The sequence below is a fragment of the Trachypithecus francoisi genome, unplaced genomic scaffold (assembly GCF_009764315.1).
Source record: "Trachypithecus francoisi isolate TF-2019V2 unplaced genomic scaffold, Tfra_2.0 Lachesis_group4, whole genome shotgun sequence".
NCBI classification, from domain to species: Eukaryota; Metazoa; Chordata; class Mammalia; order Primates; family Cercopithecidae; genus Trachypithecus; species Trachypithecus francoisi.
Window position 1 is genome coordinate 104992348 of NW_022681469.1, and position 22973 is coordinate 105015320.

At 34.7% G+C, this 22973-nt stretch overlaps 1 protein-coding gene across 1 annotated transcript in view; it reads left to right on the forward strand.

Annotated features, from left to right (window-relative positions):
• Positions 1 to 22973, forward strand: part of ZNRF2 (zinc and ring finger 2) — a 90953-nt gene that overhangs the window by 63975 nt on the left and 4005 nt on the right. The window contains exons 3-4 of the mRNA XM_033194750.1: positions 13532 to 13637; positions 19896 to 19975. Coding sequence (XP_033050641.1) covers positions 13532 to 13637; positions 19896 to 19953 — 164 coding nt within the window. The 3' untranslated portion in view covers positions 19954 to 19975. The remainder of the gene's footprint in view (positions 1 to 13531; positions 13638 to 19895; positions 19976 to 22973) is intronic.

The following is a 22973-nucleotide window of genomic DNA, read 5'->3' on the forward strand; positions in this document are numbered from 1 at the left end:
CTCTTCTTGTTGCCTCGATCCCTTTACCATTATGTAATGCCCGTCTTTGTCTTTTTTGATCTTTGTTGGTTTAAAGTCTGTTTTATCAGAGACTTGGATTGCTTTCCATTTGCTTGGTAAATATTCCTCCATTTCTTTATTTTGAGCCTGTGTGTGTCTTTACATGTGAGATAGGTCTCCTGAACACAGCACACTGATAGGTCTTGACTCTTTATCCAGTTTGCCAGTCTGTGTCTTTTAATTGGGGCATTTAGCCCATTTACATTTAAATTTAATATTGTTATGCGTGAATTTGATCCTGTCGTTATGATGCTAGCTGGTTATTTTCCCTGTTAGTTGATGCACTTTCTTCATAGTGTCGATGGTGTTTACAATTTGTTGTGTCTTTGGAGTGGCTGGTACCGGTTTTTCCTTTCCATGTTTAGTGCTTCCTTCAGGAGCTCTTGTAAGACAGGCCTGGTGGTGACAGAATCTCTCAGCATTTGCTTGTCTGTAAAGGATTTTATTTCTCCTTCATTTGTGAAGCTTAGTTTGGCTGGATATGAAATTCTGAGTTGAAAATTCTTTAAGAATGTTGAATATTGGTCCGCACTCTCTTCTGGCTTATAGGGTTTCTGCAGAGAGAGATCCCTTGTTAGTCTGTCATTTTTCTGTTTTCTAATTCATTAATTTAGACTTTTGTTTATATTATTTATTGTGCTTTCCTTAGGTATGTGTTTTCTGAATTTATTGTGTTGGGGGTATTAATTTTTGTTCCTTTTTTTTTCAGCATAAGTATGCAAGCCTATGAATTTTTCTCTAACGATGTTTTAGCTCTGTTTCAAAGGTTCTGATAAGTAGTGTTTTTATGGTTTTTACTTTTTTTTTTTTAGATGACGTACTTTGTATTTTGTGGGTGTCTTTAACTCAAAAGTTATTTGAGAGTATCTTTAAATAGCCAAGTGTAGAGGACTTTTTTCCCGGATTTTGCTATTTGTTTCCTAGTTTTGCTACATTGTGATCAGAGGATGTTGTCTGTACTAGTTCTATATTACCAAAATTTATTATTATTTTCTTTGTGGTTTAAGATCACTTTTGGCAAATGTTTCTTATTCATATGTAATTTAAAAGGTCCTTTGGGAGGACAAAACAGGAGGATCACTTGAGACCAGGAGTTCAAGACCCAACCAGCCTGGGCAATATAGTGAGAACCTATCTCTATAAAAAAAAAAAAAAAATAGAAAAGTCAGCCAAGTGTGGTGGTGCATGCCAATAGTCCCAGCTGCTTGGGAGGCTGAGGTGGGAGAATCACTTGAACCCAGGAGTTGGAGGCTGCAGTGAGCTATAATTGCACCATTGCACCTCAGCCTGGATGACAGAGCGAGATTCTGTCTCTGAATAAACAAAAAGTCATCGATAAAATTTAATGCCGCTGCACTCCATCCTAGATGACAGAGTGAGACCCTGTCTCAAAAAAGGGTCTTTAATATTAATCTTTTTTTAATTCACTTGACCCTTGTGGGCTAAGGTGAATTAAAGTGTACTACTACTCATGTTTCTGTTTTTCTCTATATTGCATATGTATTTTTTTCTTTACAAATGTTGCTGCTGTTATATGGGTATAAACAAAACTATTATAACTTGGGTGCAAATTGCATTTTTTAATATTATAAAAGCCCCTCTGTCTCCTTTAATGTTTGTGCCTTATGTTCAACCTTGTCAATAGTAAGATTGTAATTCATCCTTTCTTTCAGTTTGTATTTGACTGATGTTTTTTTTGTTTTCATTTCCTAAATATTTTTTGTTTCATATATGCTTTTTGTATACAATACAGCGTTAGATTTTGTTTGTAATCCAATCTAATCTTTTTTGTTTGTTCTTTGTTGGTTTAGCCCATTTGTATTTCTTAATATAGTCAGTGCTAATTCTGTCATTATACTTTCTGGTTTCATGACTTTTTAAAAATGTTTCACTAAGTAGCCAGCTTTTCTTTTCTTTTTTAAGACCGAGTCTTGCTCTGTCACTCAGGCTGGTGTGCAGTGGCGTGATCTCAGCTCACCGCAACCTCTGCCTCCCAGGTTCAGGCAATTCCCCTGCCTCCCGAATAGCTGGGATTACAGGCGCCCGCCATCACACGCCCAGCTATTTCGTATTTTTAGTAGAGACGGGGTTTCACCATGTTGGCCATGCTGGTCTTGAACTCCTGACCTCAGGTGATCTGCCTGCCTCAGCCTCCCAAAGTGCTGGGATTACAGGCGTGAGCCAGCACACCTGGCCCCTGCTCTTCGTTTCATTTTTTTAAAAATTAGAAATAACTGTGTTGTTTTTTTAATTAGAAATAGCTGTTATTTCTAATTGTGTTTCTAATTGCATTTCTAATAACTGTATTTCTATGCTTAGTGATTACTTCTATAATTTTATATAATACCCCATATTTTTAGATATTGGTTTTTTCTATGAGCAATAATGAAATTAGTGTATTTCCTATTTTTCTCCTTCCTTCTCCCGTGTTCTAATTTTAGTTGTTATATTACCTGATCTTTTAATTTTTGCTAGGTATATACTTTATACGTTATCTAATCAACGTTCCCACTTTTGTTTTAATCTTACCATTATAAAGATTCAGCTCCCACTGCTAATCCTTTTGCTTTAGTTTTTTCAGACATCTCTTGGCTAGCTGAAGTTCATCCTCATAGAAATCCTTTCTGATGGGCTTTATGACCAGTATCTACTAGGATTGAAATTGTGTTGATTTTTTCTGGGTCAGTTTTCAGGACTTGGTGTGCCCTTTCAATATATAGATCTAGATCTGCTTTTACTTCTGTAATGTTTTCTTGAATATTATTTTTGACTGTAGATAGGCATTATTGCATTTCCTTTTCTTGTCTTCTGTAGAGAACATTTTTTCCCTCTAATTCTTAACTCTTTTCCTATTTATTTTTCTCATTTCCACCCTTTCATGTTCCTGTGGTTTCTTCTAGTGCTCCTTCTAGGTTTACCTTCATTTTTGTAATAGCTTTTTTTTCTCTTTCCTTCAGGTTTCATCCTCATTTGTGATCTCATCTTTGTACGTGTTTTTGGACAATCGCTTGCTTATTTTCTTTAGTATTCATGGCAAATATGTTGATTTATTGAGGTTGGATATACCATACAGAACATATACGTTTGTATTTTAACCAGTAAATTTGGTGGTATTCTTTTTTTTTTTTTATTATTTATTATTTACTTTGTTCTTCCTAGCCTTTTCTAGATCAAGTTGCTTTCCCTTTCCTCCAGATTAATTTAGAACTTCTACTATGCACCTTTTTGTTCTTTAGTGGTTACCTTACTTTAGTGTGTATCATTAAACATATGGTTATTTTATTCTGTCAGAATGAGGGATTGTCTCTGAGTTCTTCCCCTGCTATGCTTGTTTACTTCCCCCACCCTCCACTGCCTCTGTCTTCAAGTCCTAGTTATTAGGAGATAATTTAGACTTGAAGTTTTTACTGGCAGAATATTGCTTTTGTTTCAAAAACCCATAGTTACATTACAGTTCTAGATACAGCATTATCTATTTAGATTTAATTTCGCTTATACATGTTTTCTTGCTCTCTGCTGTTGTTTACACTCTTTATTTTTCTCTCACTGAGATCTTCATTCTTCTTATAATTTTTGTTTGTTAGGAGCTCTTTCATGAGTAATTTTTCATGGAGAAAGGTGCCCAAAATATTATTTCATTTGCCTTTATATATGAATACTATCTTGAGTGAATATAGGATTTTTAATTTCAGTGTTTTTTTTTTCCATTAAGTCTAAAACGTGTGTGTGTGTGTGTGTGTGTGTGTGTGTGTGTGTGTGTGATGGAATTTTGCTCTTGTTGCCCAGGCTGGAATGCAGTGGCACGATCTTGGCTCACTGCAGCATCTGCCACCTGGGTTCAAGCAATTTTCCTGCCTCAGCCTCCTGAGTAGCTGGGATTACAGGTGCCTGCCACCACGCCTGGCTAATTTTTGTATTTTTAGTAGAGACGGCGTTTCACCATGTTGGCCAGGCTGTTGTGCAATTCCTCAGGTGATCCACCTGCCTCGGTCTCCCGAAGTGCTAGGATTAGCATGAGCCACTGCGCCTGGCCAAGGTTATTCTACTTTTTAACTCACAGTATTGTAGATAAGAAGTCTAGCTTTATCTCATTTTTTTAATTTTAGTAACCTGGTCTTTCCATTTGGAAGCTTACAGCATAATTTCTATTTTTGAAAGCCAGAATTTTTTTGTTTTTTCACTGTACTCCCATCTCTAATTAATCCTGCATGTATTTAAGTGTTTTTTCACCCTATTCCTATCTCGTAATTCATCCTGCTTGAGACTTCATGAGCCCTTTCAGTCTAAAATCAAGTCTTATTCAGCCTAGGGATTACTTTCTTCTAGTATTTATTTGATTATTTTTTGTTTGTTCCTTTTATTCTTCCTGTGACTTCTATAATTTTACTTTTAGAGTTTCTAGATTTGTTCTCTTACAGTTTTATTAATGATTTTTGGTTTCTTTGGAGTTACTTACATGATATTTATTCTAGACCACTAGTTCGTTATTTGGAGTGATTTTTTTCACTGCCTCTGAAATATTAAATTGAAAAATTACGGGTTTTTTAATTCTAGGAACTTTTACTGCTAAAGTTGTCATCATTGTTGTCTCCTTCCTTCCTGTCTTCCCTCATTTATTCTGCCCCTATAGTAGGTGCCTATTTAAATTTTTTGGTATGATTCCCCCTCATCCATCCCTGCATATGCTTACAACTTAGTTAATGATCTTTCTCAGTTATGTAATGTTACAAGTTATAGGATCTGCCATTACCTGTGTCGGTCATACTGTTATCTTTTTTCTCAAATAGAAAAAGATAGAATGAAAGTTATTTCTCTTTTGTGAGCCTGTTGGTCAGCAGCTTGTCACACGAAGACTTTTTGTTTGAATTTTGAAATTGTTCCTTGGAGCAGGGAGAGTTTTCATTTTCAGCCCAACCCTGGCTTCTTTCCAGTGCTTTCAGTGTCAGTGAGAGCAGCCTTCCTTCCTGTTCTGTTAGATTCACTCAGGTACTATGGATTGCTTGGGCAGTTTAAGGATTAGAGGACATTGACCAAGTCCAGTGAAAAAAAAATAAACCTTTTTCCAAATCAGTGTGTTTTTCACCCTTTCCTTAGAACAATTGAAAAGAAAAAAAAAAAATCTGTGGCAGTGCATGCTTTGTAGTCTTAGCTACTCTGGAGGCTGAGGCAGGAGATAGCTTGACCCCAGGAGGCAGAGGCAGCAGTAAGCCGAGATGGTACCACTGCACTCCAGCCCAAGTGACAGAGCAAGCCTCTGTCTCACAAAAAAAAAAAAAAAAAAAAAATTCACTTCACACTTACTGTTTCTTGATTTTCACATGGTTACATTACCTGAGGTTTCAGATGAATCTGGATTTATATTCTTCAGGATCCAGCGATTAGTCACAGTTATTTTAGTAGTTTAGGAGCAAGGTAAAGAGGATCAAGAAAGAATTCTCAGTTCATGTTGCATAAGTTCTAATTTAGCCAGAGCTACTGGTTCTTAGATACTTGATTTTTCTAAATATGTTAGAATTTTATGTTTTGCCTTAATATTCCAGGAATGGACATTTAAAATATTTTTCCGGTTCATACATACTTTTAATACTTCACCCATGTATAATAATAAACATGCAAGCATTTATTGATAAATTTGGCATATTTGCATATTCAATACTTTTTGCTTGAGTGGCTGATACGAACTTCCCGGATAAAGAAGTTAATACACTTAAAAATTAAAAAAAAAAAAAAAAAAAAAAAAAGATCTGACTTCAGCTGAGTCACCAAAACCACAAGCAGTCAAAGTGCTCAAGTCAGTGGCAACAACAACCCATTGCTTTGGGGCATTTTCTCTATTCATTAGCTCTTCACTTGTTGCTTGGTGTTTTCCTTAGTCTTATGAGATCTGTTGCTTTGTTAGTTGTTCAAAAAATATTTATTAAGCACTTACTATGTGCAAAACACTATGCTGCATGCTGGGATAAGCAAAATCTACAAGGTCCCCTGCTCTCATAGAATTTACCCTGTTTCTTTAATACAGAGGTGGCAAAGAATTGGCCACATCTGACTCACAACCATGTTTTATTTTGCTTACACAGTATCAGAAATGTTTTTTGAGCATTTGCAAATGAGAATATTCGTCTGAATATAAGTATTCAGATGAATATACATTTCCACCTGCTTTAAATGTACATCTGGCCATCCTGGGCCTTTATTTTCCCATGGCATTCTACTCTTAACAGCAGCTGCCCCTTTTTGATAGGACTGCATGTACCAGTTTGCTTCCATTCTCTAAAAATCCCTGAAACCAAGACCAAATTCAACAGGCATTTGTTGTTACACTTGTATTATTCTTTTTTCTTATAAAACAGTTAAGATGAGCTGCATCTTTCGGCATCTGAGTTTGTGACCCGTGCATACACAAAAGCAGTAGTAGATACGCACATTGTAATACTACTCCTCAAATTCCTTCTGACAAAATGATATCAAATCCTGATTTATAAATCTAATGATAGTTCTGATGTAACATTTGATATTTATTGTTGCATGTTATAATAGCTGTGTGAATTGGCATTTTCCAGCTTATTTCGATATTGCTGTAGTAAAATTTTGTTTACATTCAGCTAACATTTAGTGCCTTTTATATATTTTTATGTTCATTAGATTTATTTTTAATCATCAGTATTAAAGACCATGTGAGATGTAGGTATTATGACTTGCAATTTATTGTATGAAAATGAGGCTCAAAGAGGTTTGTGACTTGTCCAAAGCTCAAACCTGTTCTTCTTCCATGAGACTACCTTCATTTGCATTATCTCCTTAGATCTTCACAAGGATCCTAAGAGACAGGTCAAGCAGGTTTTATCATTATTAGCACTTCAGATTGCAGAAAACAAGCTCAGACTCCCTTCTTGCCAATAATCACGTAGCTAGTGTTCAGAACATACCTGCTCTGTTCGAGGTATCTCGCTAGGCATTTGAGAGATATTATTTATTTCTACCACTGCCCTGTGAGGTAGGTACTATTATCCCATTGTATTCCAGAATAAATTGGAAGAGTTGGAGTTTGAAACTAAACTGTAAATTTTTTTTAAAAAATTGCTACGTATTACCCAGATTGCTGGACTCTCATTGCCACTATGAGCCTACATACATTAAAATGTAAACATTTGTCTAATTTTAAAAGTATACAGTAATAAGCTTGAAAATCAGATAAGGATATTAGCTTTATTGTTTTTTCAGGACTGATGCTTTTCTCTCCATAGCGATTGAAGAGAAATGAACCTGAAATTTTACTTTAAAGTATACTTTATTCTATTTTGGTTTGTATTCAGCAGTTCTATTTTTTTTTCCTTGTTCATACGGACAACTCATTTAGGAAAATATTTGTTTAGGTTTTAACAAATCAATGTAATTGTTTTTAAGTTTTGGTTTATTGTTGATTTATGACAATTAGAGGGCATAGGAAAATTATCTTAGTTTGATTTGATGGTTGGGAAATAACTTGGTAATCTAATAATTTCCTAGACAACTTGTGTGACTACGTGACTTGTTAGGTATTTAACTTTATAAAATACTTAATCCTGAGTTAGCTTTTTAAGGTAAGTTAGGAGCAAAAAGGCCCAAGAAAGCTATGTCAAAGTGTGGAGTTAGTGCTCCTTTTGTATATTGTAGCTTTTAGAGTTTCTGATTTGTGTTCCATTTTATTTTAGTTACATTTTCTTGGTGAATTCACCAAATTTCGATTTCCAGAATATCCCCAAGAGTATAAACTTTTTTAAAAAAGTCATCAAAACAAGTTTTATTTCCTCCTAAAGAATGTCTTAATTTCGCATTAAGTTTATAACAGTGCAGATGAAGGGTAGCTACATGTTTAACGATCAATTCTTAGTTACATTTAAACTAGAGAAGCATTGAAAAAGTAATTTTCGGTGGCATCTAGGCAGAGAAGCCCAGATTAATAAACGTTATTCCCATATTTTTATTGATATATTTATCTTACAGTGAAAATGGCAGCTTCCCTTTGTTAAATATCATTTCTAAGCCTATTTATATTTGAGTACAGTAATAGCTCATGGATCTGTAATTGAAAGAATTAATGTTACGTTCTTTTATACCTATAAGAGATAACTTAATATATGAAAGTATTTATTAAAACTTGTGAGCCCCAACTTTTTGTTCTTTGAGTAATTGCTTTTTACTAATGTTGTACATTTTTTTAATTCTTGATTTTTCTAGGGATTATTTCACATTTCAGCTGCTTTTGTTTTCTACTGCTATCATTGAGGGTTCAAGAACAAAAAATAAGTCTTCAGGTAAAATGCCTGATCCATAATAGTGCTTGGCATTGTATTTTGCTGAAAGATCATATATATACCTGTTTGGATGCTTGATCTGAAAATAAAGTTGTGATGATTATGAAATTTTCGCATGAAGTTTCCTTGGCTGCCTAACAAATTCAGTCTTATTTGTTGATTTGGTTTTTTTTTTTTTAAGAATTTTGGCTGTTTGCTTTCTTTTTTTTTTTCATGTTGTCTTGATCTGCAGTAACTATATGGATATGTGCTTGGACCTGCTAAGTATTTTAATTTTGCATATTTGGCTGCTTGAATTTTAAGTAATTTCTTTGGACAATGCATATTTTAAGAGCTTGAGAAGCTGTAAGTGAAATATCAAGTAACAGAAGTTTGTAACTAGTTTATAAATGTATATTCATTACCCATTATATATTTTAAAGTTTCATATTTTACCAAAATTAAATTAAAAATTCAGTTTCTCAGTTTCACAGGCCACATTTCAAGTGCTGTTTTCAGACCATATGTGGCTAGTGGTTACCATTGTGGACAGCACAGATAAAAAATGTTTTTTCATGGCCCTCCATAGTTCTGTTGTACAGAGCTGTTTTAAATTGTGTAAACAGTTAATTGTAAGGTCATTTCAGTTGTTTTATCCAGAAGATAAAGCGTGTGACCAGTCTTGAGAGTACTTCCTTTAAATATATAGCTTGAGTATTTAAAACTTAGTTGTTTAAAACAGTCCAGTTGCTTTGATATTTGTGTTACTTTAAAGTGAAATTGTTTCTTGTAGCAGAATTCATGAAGTAGGAAAAATGCCAAGGACTTAGTCTAAATTTGAATCCTGACCCCAGGACTTACTAGTTTAGTAACTTCTGGTAAGTTACTTTACTTCTTTGAGCCTCAGTTTCCTTATGTGTAAAATGAAGGTGACAGTAGTTATTACTTCATAGGATTAACGTGACTTAAATATGTCAAAAGCACGTTAAGAAGTGCATGTTTTTAATCCTTTTAAAATATGGAATGAAGCCAAAACATTAATTAGGCAGTGTCATCTGCTTGGAGTTGTTCCCAACCTGGCTGTTATAATAGGTGCCTAAGTTCCTGGTCTTCATGGAGTTATTTGATGACATTGTTTAATTTTGAAACAAGTGGAATACTAAGATGGAGAGCAAAAGAAATAGGAAGATGACTGACTTTGTTTTTGGAGAGATGCATGAAATACTATCTGGTAATAAGTAACATTTTATATAGTGTTTTTTATAACTTAAACATTTTTTCATACAATTCTTTAAAATTTCATCTCTAATATTTTGAGTACCTTTAACAGAAGAATAAAAGGAAACTTGAGGTTGATGAACATTTTTGTTTGTGAGAATGGAAATTCATATTAAGTTTTCAACTTTAAATCTTAGGCTCTTTCTACTTAAGCTATTCTTTGATAGCAGTCGCATTTGTGAGGCAGGCATATATTTCAGAATCTCCAGGGATGGGGCTCAGGTACATACAATTTTTTTTTGTTAAATATTGAAAATGCACCCACTGAAGTGATTCTAGTGCCCACTTCTGGTTAAAAATCATTGCTCTTTTCCAGTCTTTTAACTTTTCTTTTCCTGTAATCAGTACATCTAAATTAATGCATAGATTGCATGAATAAGACAAGGCACTAAACTGGTAAGCAATGCGCTGATTTAACGTTTACTACTTTAGATGTTGAGGTACTGTAGATGTTAAGATGTATTAAAAAGCAACACGTTTAGTTCCCTATTTACAATCTCGTGTGTCTCCATTGACAGTTGCTTGTGGAGGAGGAATCCAGACTAGCCAACTATTGTAGTTAAATCTGTGAGTGTTCCCTTCTCTGCTTCTTTAATACCACTTTTAGCTAGTTAGTAGTCTGCCCCAAGATATTCTGGTTCCAAAGTGTGACTCTTAATCCCTGTGGGTGATATCTTCATGAATGTTTTCAACTGATTGATCTTTAGATTTTTTATCTTTTCCCAACTGTCTTGAAGATGCTTTAGTATCCTGGGTTTAGTGGTATTTCCAGGTCCTGTTTTTAAGTATGAATGTATTACATTACTAACAAGTCTTTCAAAATTGTGAAACCTAGTTACCTATGTGAAGGCAAAAGCTCAAAACTTTTCTTTGAATGAAAGTGTCATTATAGGGGTGAGAGAGGGGACTACTCTAGCAAACCTTCAGGTAGGCAAAAATTAATCGCATTCCACAGTGAATTTTCAAAACTGAAAGTGTTTTTAAACCTACAAAGACACATTCTAGTGGAAACAAGACTTTAAGATGTGAAAAGTAAGCATTTGCTATTTGAAGCTGTAATCATGAGGTTTTGAAGTCAGAGTGAACTATCTTCTAACTCAGAATTGCTTATCAAAACGCAACTGATCAGTGGCTACAATATGTTAACATTAGCATTTAATTTTCTGAGCAGAGATTATTTCACTAGAAGCTATTTTTAGTAGATATTAGGCTGTTTCTGCACTGAAATCAGTGTGTTCGGGATGTTTTTGTGTACAGGTATACTTTTCTTGAACAGAAAATACAATTCTGAAGTACAGTTCTGATTATTTTTTATTGCTAGGGCTTAAGGGAGCTTATCTTTTATTTATTTATTTATTTATTTATTTTTTTTTTTTGAGACGGAGTCTCGCTCTGTCGCCCAGGCTGGAGTGCAGTGGCCGGATCTCAGCTCACTGCAAGCTCCGCCTCCCGGGTTTACGCCATTCTCTCGCCTCAGCCTCCCGAGTAGCTGGGACTACAGGCGCCTGCCATCTCGCCCGGCTAATTTTTTGTATTTTTTTAGTAGAGACGGGGTTTCACCGTGTTAGCCAGGATGGTCTCGATCTCCTGACCTCGTGATCCGCCCGTCTCGGCCTCCCAAAGTGCTGGGATTACAGGCTTGAGCCACCGCGCCCGGCCAGGGAGCTTATCTTTTAAATGACTTTAAGCCAGCATTCTGAATTATACTAAAAAGAATGTTTAAAATTAGTACCTGCAAAGCATCTGAGGGATAAGTCTTGTCTCTGTCAATTTTAAGCATCATGTTCTTAAAATATGTATCATTCTGTTAATTATAGGTAGGCTGGATTTGTCTTTGTTGTACTATAAATTTTTCTTATAAATAGGATAAAATTTAGACCTTTTAAAATATTCTTATCTCAGATTTTGAAGAGCTCTGAAAATGAGATGCGTCTAAAATCGATGTTGCATCATGGTTTAATGGAAGCGTTTTTTTATTTTACTTGGTGGTATATAAAGCTAATGGTGCATATTATGACCATTGATGTTTTAGGTTTGATAAAAAGTGGTGGTTGACTTTTTAAAATTGGTTGTGAAACTTACTCTCACATAATTCTTTTATAAGAATGGTATATCTTTGTGATGAAAAAATATGTAAGTGGTGAGAATATACCATATTACTTGGAATTATAGACCTTTACCAAGTTTTTTTAGTGTTTCCTTTAGATCCTTTTTCTTTTTGTTCTCACTGCTATCAGTAAGATGCTTTACATTAAACTTGTTCCCTATCTGAATCTCCTATTGAAAGATACCAGAACAATAAGAGAAAAATGGAGATCAAGAGGATGAGAAAAGGCATGGGATGCAGGATGGAGTGGGAGTAGTGGGTAGGATCTCTAGGGCCAAGAGAAAAAAAAAACTGGGGAAAGGGAGGGCACTTCAGGGAAGTGGTAATAACATTTCCATTTATCCAGCTTTGCTTGTCCAGAAATCTTTACCTGCTTAAGTTTCTGATTGTAATACATTAGCTTGTGAGCTGCCCAGTAGTTAGCTGAAATCACTCTTAACGTATTCAGTCTGTTCAGCTGATATAAACCCTTCTTGCTGAGGCCTTTGCTTGTTCTGCAGAAGGTGCCCTGTTACCTCCTCCAGCCTTCTGAGTAAATCATTTCCTGGTAACTTCTCTTATGTAGACCAAATAGAGTCTGTGTTCCCTCTTAATGTGCAGTCTCAAATGAATAATTAAAGGGAAGAACCACTTTTTATAGAATGAATTTTTCTGCAAGGTACTATTACAGATAATGTACACAATCGAATTTGTTGATTGGTTTTTATAGGAAGAATGGGCATATCAAACAAATACATAACTTTAGAAAACTTCCCTGCCTTTCTGTATCTTTCAGAATTTAGGTAGAGATTGATGCAGTCTTTCCCGTTTAGCATATTTGATTTTTTATTTTGAAAAGCAATAATTTGTTAATTATAGTATAAATTCTGCATGTTCCTGCTTTAGCTTTCCATTCTCTAAACGAAGAACATATACTCTGGAGCAGTTTATCCATGTCCTTCAGTAATGGCATGTTTTGTTCTGCATTTAAAAAAGAGTAACAAAGTAAATCTGGCTTACATACTCTATTTTAAGCAAACTGCTTTTAAAAATTAAAATTTAGCATTAGAATATAATTTTTAAAAGAAAAATTTGCATTATGAAGAGATTTACCCTTGGAGATTTTAAGCATACCATAGAGTTTTTTGTTTGTCTGTTTGTTTGTTTCGTTTTTAAATACCCCGCAGATCTTTTGGAAGCCACTCTAATTAATGCTTGGAGTAGGCTTGGCATTGTCATGGAGAAAGATTATGAAGAATTGCTGCATCCAATTCTGAAATCATCAAATTTCCAAAAGTCTCTTTCAGAATCTACACAAAACTTTTGATATTCCTTTCATTTTCTTGAGTTAAGCAACTTTTTAAAAGTCCCACATTCGCGGTGATTTCTTGAACTTACCCAATTTTATTATTTTGTAATTTTTTAAATTACAGTATTTTGTTTTCATGTCTTTTTCACCACATTACACTGTAAAATTCTTTGAACTATCTTGATCACATTAAAGGAAAAGAAATTCACGGTACAAATAACTAGCTTATTGATAAACTTATAGAACAAAATCTGCACAATTTGGGTGATTTTGTACTGTTTTTGCTTACTGAAATGCTTCAGTAAAATAGAAATGAAAACGCGAGACACTGGAAGTAAAGGTGAACATTATTCAGTCATTTATGAATGGTATTTCAAATACACGTGCTGAGTTTTATGTATTTCTGATGAAAAGGTATGCCAAGTAAGGTAGAATCACAACTTTTTATTAATTAGCATTCACATAATTCTTTTTTCAATTTGATGGATAATTTTATTGCCCTGAATTCATTTTATCTTTCTTCAGAGGATGTACTGAGTAAAGATGCTGGGGAATGTGCAATATGCCTTGAAGAATTGCAGCAGGGAGATACTATAGCACGACTGCCTTGTCTATGCATATATCATAAAGGGTAAGTTCACCAAGTTGGTATTAGAGTAAAAGATTATTCTCACAGTTTCTAACATTATAATTAGGGCTGAAAAGGAATCTTCATTGAAACCACCCCCTCCCTGTCTCACACACACTTCTTAAAACTTAATGATCTTTTTTCTCTACTTGAACTAAGACTTGAACCCACATCTGTTTGTATACAAAAGGCTACTATTTTTAAAGCATTTGCTATGACCCAGCTGTTGTCCATAGCTTCTTAAATAGATTATCTCATGTAAGCCTTGTAACCATTGCATTTTACAATTGAGGAAATAAGCTAAGGGACAGTATGGAATTTCCCCAAGGTTACAAGGCTGGTAAATGGCAAGAGCTGAGATTGCAGTAAATTTGGAATCTGCTTGACTCCAAAACCTGTCTGCTTTCTCATATGGTCTTCTTGCTTTTAGAGTGATACAGAAAAAATTTGGGGTTAAAAAAAGTTTAAGGTAACCACAAAAAGAAAACTATAACTTTCAACCTGAGTAAAATATGGTACTTAATACTTAAAGATGGGGTGGGGGGAAACTTAGAGAAAACAGAGTAAATAAAACAAAATATGGAGACAAAAATATATCCAAAGATATCAGTTATAATAAATATACATAGAACAAACCCACTAGCTGAAAAACAGATTGAAAGGTTGGGATAGGTAGTTGATAAACAACACATTTAAACATAAGGATACGTAGCATTTGAAAGTAAAAGGATAGAAAACTATATCCAGGCAAATATTAACTAAAAGAAAATCTGCAAAGCTAAACTAGTATTAGACAAAGCAAACTTCACAGCAAAAAGCATTATTAGGGGTAGAATTCCTATAGAATGACAAAAAGTATATGACATTCTATTTTTATGTATCTAATAACAGCTCAAAATATTTATAAAACCCTCAGACAAAACTGACACATTTATCATCATAATGGGACATTTCAGTATACCTTTCATTGAGTCAAGCCACATACACAAAAAATGAATCAAGACCTAGAAAAACAGAGCAATGCAGTTAACAAGTTTGATCTAATTGATTTGTATATATATTTGTATCTGTGTCCATCAATTAATTAGAGAATACATATTTTTCAACCACACGTGAAATATTATAGAAATTGATCATGTCCTAGACCATAAAGTAAATCGCAGCAAAGTACAAAGAATTGGTGCCATATAGGATGCTGTACACTGACTACTATTAGATGTCACTAATAAAAAGGTAAATAATCCTCATAAATACTTTTGAGTAACTTGTGGATCAAAGAAAAAATCATCATGGAATGCAGGAAATACTCAGAACTGAATTACAGTGATGTTTTTGACAAGTACCTAGAGTGATCCTCAGAAGGTTCATGTTACAGTAGAAAGAAAGGCTGAAAATCCAGTAAGCCAAGTTTCTTACTTAAGAAATTAGAAAAGTAACAGCAGAATAAACACAAAGAAAATAGAAGAAAATAATGAAGATCAGAGAAGAAAATAAATTTTAAAATGACATACTAGAGACCCACAAACCACCAGTTGGTTCAGAACAGGATGGCTCTAGAGGGAAAAAATGAGGAATGTGAATTCAGACGCAGTAGAAATTAAAAATAATGAGAAAAAACAGGCCTGAAGAGACAATGCAACAATGAGTTCTACCAGATATCCAGAGAACACCATGCTAACAACCTTAGATTCTTCAAAAAAGTAGAAAAAGATGGAAGGGTCTCCCATTTATTTTATGAGAAAAGTATACACTTGATACCAAACTCAGATGACAGTACAGGAAAGAAAATTAGGAAATACTCTCATTTATGAACATATATATAAAAGTCCAAAAACATATCAACAAACCCAACTCAACAATAACTATCTAACAATATATATCTAAAATAATGCCTCATGACCAAGTTGCATTTATGGTAGGAATGCAGAGACACTGTAAGATAGAAAATGTGTAGATGTAATTTACTACATTAACAGATTAAAGAAACATTAACTCAATAAATGTAAGAAAGCTTTCAGTAAAATTCTGTCCTTGCATATTAATGATTTAAAAATAAAAGCTAACAATAAATACTGGATAAATAATTAAAATTCATGAGAGTTCAGCAGGATTGCCAGATATGAGATCAACCTATGGAAATAAGTTGCATTCATATTGCAACAAGAAAAAAGGAAATATATCTTAAACTATAACATTAATGTCAACAGAGACTAAAAGGACTATAAGGCATATTAGGATTAAATTTTATAAAAGATATGTAAGACTTTAGATAACATTTGAAAACTTTATTGAAAGATATAGGCAATCTGAAATAAATCTGGACATATACCATATTGTAGATAGGAAGACTCAGTGTCATAATGATGTCATTTTACTTCAGGTTGATCTATATAGTTAATACTACCTAAGTCAAATCTCAACTGGTTAGTTCATGTAATTTGACAAGTTGCTGCCAAAACTACATGGGGACCAACGAGTGAAGGGCCAAGAACAGTTAAGACACTCATGAAGAAGAACACCATGTTGGTGGGACTTATCCTGTACAGATTTATTATAAGACTATATTGATTAAGACAGTATGGAAATGGCACAGGTGAGCCAGTGGAACGGAATGGAGTCCATAAACACTTGTGCCTATCTGGAGAGAAAGCATAGCATGGGAGTTAAGAGCATGGACTTTGAAGTCAAGACACTCAATATTTGAATCCCAGCCCTTCCACTAATTCTCTGTGTGATCTTGGTCGAGTTAGTTTTTTTCTCTCTCAGTTCATAAGATGAGGACAATAGAAACAACTTCATAGACTGTAAGGGTATAAATGAGTGCTGACACATACATAATAGATGCTATATAAATGTTGAATAAATGAAAAAAATTGATTTGCCAGAGGTGGAATTACAGTATAGGAGAGAAATAATGAATTATTCAATAAATGGTGCTGGGGTCAATTGGTTATTGATATGGAAAAACAGTTGAGTCCTTATCTTGCATTTGAAATAAAAGTCGATTCTAGGTTGATTAAACACCTGCCTCTGAGAACCAAAATCTAAAGTGGTGAGGAAAGAAAATAGTGGAAATGTTTTTGACCTCTTGGTAGGGAATTATTTTTTTGTCTAGGATACACTTCTCCCCAAGAAATAATTTCAAGATTAATAAATTTGACTCTATTAAAATTTAAAACTTATTTGTATCATGACACAGCAAAAAAGTAAAAAAAATAGACTTTATACTAGGATTGTTTTTCAACACACATAATAAAAGAGGTTTGGTATTGGAAATAATACTCTCCCTCTATGACTTTCTGTAATGCAGTGAACTTATTGCAATTGGTAAATGAGAGAGTGAAGACAATATAATCAGGATCTTACTGGTTCTACCTAAGATTTTCCAGCACATTAATGTTCTGCTTCATCAGGTAACAGCAGAGGAAAGCATCTGTGCTAACAATGAGCTATGTAAGAATACAGTATACTCATCTCCCCATGTTCTTACTCTTAGTTTAATTAGACCATGGGCTTTGTTGTGGAGTCCTTATTTCACAGTTCTCACAGTTTGTGCGTTAGCTTTTTTCTTCGTAACTCAGCAGTCTCAACCCTACCTTAATCCTCTTTCTGTAAAACTAACTTCACCATTTAAAAAAAAATATATTTACAGTAGTGTTCTATTTATTAGGAATGAGCATGTCTTTGTTCTGGTGATAAAATTGTGTTATTTGAGTAGTCTGCCTTTAACCTGACTTTTCCCCCAAGCCCTGTTACTTTTAGCTTACAGTTTTGTGGAAAGCAGTGTTTGTCAAAAACCTATATATTATAACTGAAATACCTGCATAATAGTTTCCTAGAAAGCTATCAGTCAATTCAGAAGAAAGGACCCTCAATTGGCCAATAAATAATATAAATAGGCATGTTTTGTAGATAACTCTGTAATAGCTGTGTGGAGTACATATTCTACAACTCAGTAATTCCACCTCTACATGTATGCCCTAGAGAAACTTTGATCTTTTGCTATAAGACAGTGCTACTATTCAAAGTGCAAGTCCAGAAGGCAATAAGGAGTTTCTGCCAGTTAAGTCAACACTGTGCTTCTTTCATTGAGAAAGCCTTGCTGTGATTTTTTTAAAGTGATTTGAAACAGTGTGCTTAATGAGGAAATTAACTTGTATTTGGGTACAAACTCCTTATCTCAAAGAATATTCATAGCATCATTGAAAATATCCATCAGTAAAAGAATGTATATGTAAATTGTGTATATTTATATAATGGAATGCTGTGCACAATGAAAATGTAAGAACAGGCCATGTGCGGTGGCTCATGCCTATAATCCCAACACTTTGGGAGGCTGAGGTTGGTGGATCACCTGAGGTCAGAAGTTCAAGACTAGCCTGACCAACATGGTGAACCCTTGTCTCTACTGAAAAAAAAAAAAATTAGCTGGGTGTGTGGCAGGTGGAGCCTGTAATCCCAGCTATTAGGGAGGCTGAGGCAGGAGAATTGCTTGAACCCGGGAGGTGGAGTTTGCAGTGATCCGAGATGTTGCCACTGCACCCCAGCCTGGGTGACAGAGCAAGACTGTCTCAAAAAACAAAAAGTGAAAATGTGAAAACAAGAGACCTATTAACAATTGCAAATCTCAAATTGAGCAAAAAAAGCATGTTACAAAAAGCATAATGCTGTTTTGTGGTAGCATTTATATAAAACTTTAAACATGGAAACAGTACTATATGTTATTTAGAATATACGCACATATAGTTATATAGAGTAATAAGATGCCTAGGAATGAAAAGTACCAAATTGAGGATAGTGCTTTCCTGCTGGGTCTGAGAGAAGGTAATATAATCATGTAAATAACAAATAAATACAGCTTAGAATGGAACATAAGTAGATTGATAGACATTTATGCGAAGAGGACCTGGAGTTTTAAATGATTACTTTCTCATGATGAGCCAGAATTACCTGGTTGTAAAATAAGGAGTACTCATGTTAGGTTGCAAATAGATATTATTCAGATATATTATGAATTAACACATCTGGAGTATTTTGTTTGATTCTCAGAATTTCGTTTTAAGAGATTTTCTGGTAGACACAATGGATCTTCCAGGGCCAAGTGGTAGAGAGCAGGCTGAAAACAACGTCTTAAGCCAAACTGGTATATATTTAGAGAACAAAAGTCTTAATGGCAACTGAAATTCAGATATTTGAAAGAACCTGTTGATGTGGTACTCTACCTTTTTTCTTTTTAATTTCATCTATCACTTTTACCTACCAAACCAACCTCTCTGGACATGAGGATGATAAATGTTAATTTTGTCCTTCAGTATATTAACCAAGCCTTGTTGCTTTGCAGCATATCCAAATTTGAAATATGTCACCAGTGAAAATGTTGAACAGGTTGAATCCTGCTTGGATAACTTGCTAGCTGTTAGGAAAGTAATAGCCAGTTACTAGACCTTGATTTTGTCATCTTGTCATGGTACTGTGAAATAGAACTTTCTGCTATAATGGAAATGTTCTATATCTATGCTGTCTCCTAGAGTAGTTGTGCGCCATGTTGCTGTTGAGCGCTTGAAATGTGGCTAGTGTGACTGCGGAACTGGATTTTTAAATTTTATTTAAATAAATCTTAAATAACCAGTATGTGGCTCTTGTCTACTCTGTTGGACAGTGCAGATCTACAATGACGATGATCATATGCACCCTAATATTTAGTTTCTAATAAAATAAGATCATGAAATACTTCATAAATGCAAATGATTTATGGTATATTTATTTGTGTGTATATGTATTACATGGTGAGATAGAATTTAAATATTCAATAATCGCATATAAATATAGCTTTAAAAATGATGAAATATTAGCAAGGATTAAAATTTAAAAGCTGTTTTTTATTACATTTATAGGTGACATGAACAGGTTGATAATGTGCATAAATGAATAACTGTTTTGAAAAGAGAAATTATCCGAATTTGTCATTCAGTTTTGAATATTAGTAAAGTGCTAGTTCTTCAGATTATCTTTTGGAAGTAGTTCCATTTGAACTTTCAAGTACTTTATAGCATATTTTTGCAAAGTTTTTTTCTTAATTGCTTAGAATCAAAATATAATAAACATTCTTATCTGTTACTTATGTATGCCAAATATAATTTAAAATGCTGATTTTTTCCTGCAAAAAATATATTAAAGTCAAGAAGTAAGTATTTTTACTGTGACTGTCATGATATACATTAGTATAAGTATCTCAATTTTTCTGGTTTTGTTCCTTTCTAGCTGCATAGATGAATGGTTTGAAGTAAATAGATCTTGCCCTGAGCACCCTTCAGATTAAGCATCAGCTTCCTGTTTTATAGGTAATTTTTTTGTAATTACTTTTTGAAGCATTAGCCCAAATTATACATTCTAAACTATAATTTTTATTTATTCATTTACTCATTGAGGTGCATGAGTGTGTGTGTATGTTTCAGACACTTAGGCTACTGCGTAGAAAACTTACATTAAAAATATTACATAATTCTAATTGTTGGCTGGGTACGCTGGCTCATGCCTATAATCCCAGCACTTTGGGAGGCCTCAGGCAGGTGGATCACTTGAGGCCAAAAGTTCAAGACGAGCCTGGCCAGCATGGTGAAACTCCGTCTCCACTAAAAATACAAAAATTAGCCAGGCATGGTGGTGCACCCCTGTAATCCGAGCTACTCGGGAGGCTGAGGTACAAGAATCACTTGAGGTCTGGCGTGGTGGCTCACGCCTGTAATCCCAGCACTTTGGGAGGCCGAGGTGGGCGGATCATGAGGTCAGGAGATCGAGACCATCCTGGCTAACACAGTGAAACCCCATCTCTACTAAAAATACAAAAAAAATTAGCCAATCATGGTGGCAGGCGCCTGTAGTCCCAACTGCTCAGGAGGCTGAGGCAGGAGAATGGCGTGAACCTGGGAGGCGGAGCTGGCAGTGAGCCGAGATTGCGCCACTGCACGCTAGCCTGGGCGACAGAGTGAGACTCTGTCTCAAAAAAAAAGAAAAAAAAAGGAGTCACTTGAACCCAGGAAGTGGAGGTTGCAGTGAGTCGAGATCATGCCACTGTACTCCAACCTGAGCGACAGAGTGAGACTCTCTCAAAAACAACCAAACCAAAAAATAATAGTTCTAATCTTTTAGTAGTATTATGTGCCAGATGTTGTTGTAAGCATTTTACATCTGTTAGTAGCTCGTCTAATTGTTACAATAACCCTTTTGAGCTCAGTACCATTACTATTCCTATTACACAGATGAAGAAGTTAAGTATAGAGAGGTTAAGAAACTTGACTTTTCAAGGTCAGATAACTTGTTTGTTAATGGGGATGAAATTTGAACCCAGGCATTCTGGTTCCAAAGACTGTTCTTAGCAATTTCACTCTTTTTAGGTAGGAACATTTTCTTCAAAAAGTCGCATCATAAATTTATTCATTCAATTTAATCATTCACTTGTATATTTTTAGCATGTAATAAAGTGCCTGTCTATATAGTAGGCAAAAAATAAAGTTGCATTTTACAACTGAAAAGAAAAAACTAGTTTTGTTCTATTGATTTAAGTTTTTCGTGGTTCTGTATTATCTGAAAACGTTTAGTGAATTGAATGTTGACCTCAATTGGGTATTTTCATAGGCCTTTTTTTCACATTTCATAAGTACATCAAATTGACATCATTTAGCTTTGAAAAAATAAAGGTTAATTGCTATCTTCAAATATATGAAAAGCTTTTATTAAAAGACTTGCAGAGATGATATAAAGCATTGGATTGTTATATCAAGGCAGAGCATTTTAGCTAATCCTAGAATTAGCTAAATTTCATGAGTTAGAGTCTCTTTGTTCAGGGACTCAAGACAGTAACAGCGGACTTTTCTGGGAGGCTGAGACTGATGGCAGGGAACTAGACCAGATGACGTCCTGAGGTCTAGTCCTGTGCTGGTCCCCCCATTTCCTTTTATTTCAATAACTTCTCTTAAATTTGAGAATAAAAGTGTTGAAGTAAGAAACACAGTCAAGGAATTCTGTTGCTGTATTGGTGGAAGATGATTTAAGAGTAGCGGATTAGAATATTGACGGAGAAGATTTGGGATAATAGCAGCAATAGCACCTGAAATGAGAACTGCGGTTGAGTCTCATAAGACTATGCATGTGCATGTGAAATGTGAAAGCCTTGGTAAACTGTAGAGTACTAAAAGACGGTCAGATTTTAACCTTTCCTGCGAACTTACTCAGAATATGCCTTGACACATTTAAAATATGAATGTGAGGCTGAGCACTGTGGCTCACAGTGTAATCTCAGGTTTGGGCGGCTGAGGCCAGAGGATTGCTTCAGATAAGGAGTTTGAAGCTGCAGTGGGCTATGAACACACCAGTGCACTCCTGCCTGGGTGACGGAGCAAGTCCCTGTCTAAATAGATAAATAAATAAAATGTGAATGGAAGTAAGAATACTGGGTAAGAGAAGTATAGTGGTGGAGTGGATATATGTGCACATATGTTTTTATTTCACCATAGAAAAGGTTTGGGATGCCTTCATTGTCACCTTACGTTTGAGACAAAATGAAACTGTGACTAAAATTATAGAAGCATTGTAAGGGAGGTACTGAAAACTGTTGCTAACAAAATGAAATTTTTGTCTTAGTATTTTACATGTCCAACTAATACATCTAAATCCTTCCTCTATAGGTAAAATTGTCTTTTTATTCTTTCTTAGTGCATTTTGGGCTGCTGTAACAAAATACCTTAGTTGAGTAATTTATACATGATAGAAATATAGTGCTTACAGTTCTGGAAGCTGGGAAGTCTAAGATCAAGGTGCCAGCCAGTAGATTTGGTGTCTGATGAGGGCTCATTCCTCATTTATGGCACCTTCTGTGTGTCCTCATGTGGTGGGACAACAGACTCTCTCAAGCTTCTGTAATGATACTGACTGCATTCATGTGGTCAGAGCCCTCATCACCTGATCATGTCCCAAAGGCCCCACCTCTTAATACTATAGCACTGCAGATTAGGTGTCAACATAGGAATTTTGGGAGTACACAAACATTTAGACCATAGAGCTGATAAGCTGTTTTTTTGTGAGGTGAAATTATGTCGTATACAATTTTTTTCTTTCATCAGCTGAATTTTTCCTTTAGTGTCACAGTGAGCTTATGGGATATGTGGAGCATACATCTCATCTCATAGCTGAAATGCATATGTCTGTTGGTCTTCAACAACATTTCCATTTTCTTATGTTACATATGAGTGTTATATTTGCTTATTTGTTTGTTTTCATATATAGAACCTGAATCTGAAACTAGCCTACTACATGCTCTGTTCATCAGGTGTCTACAGAAAT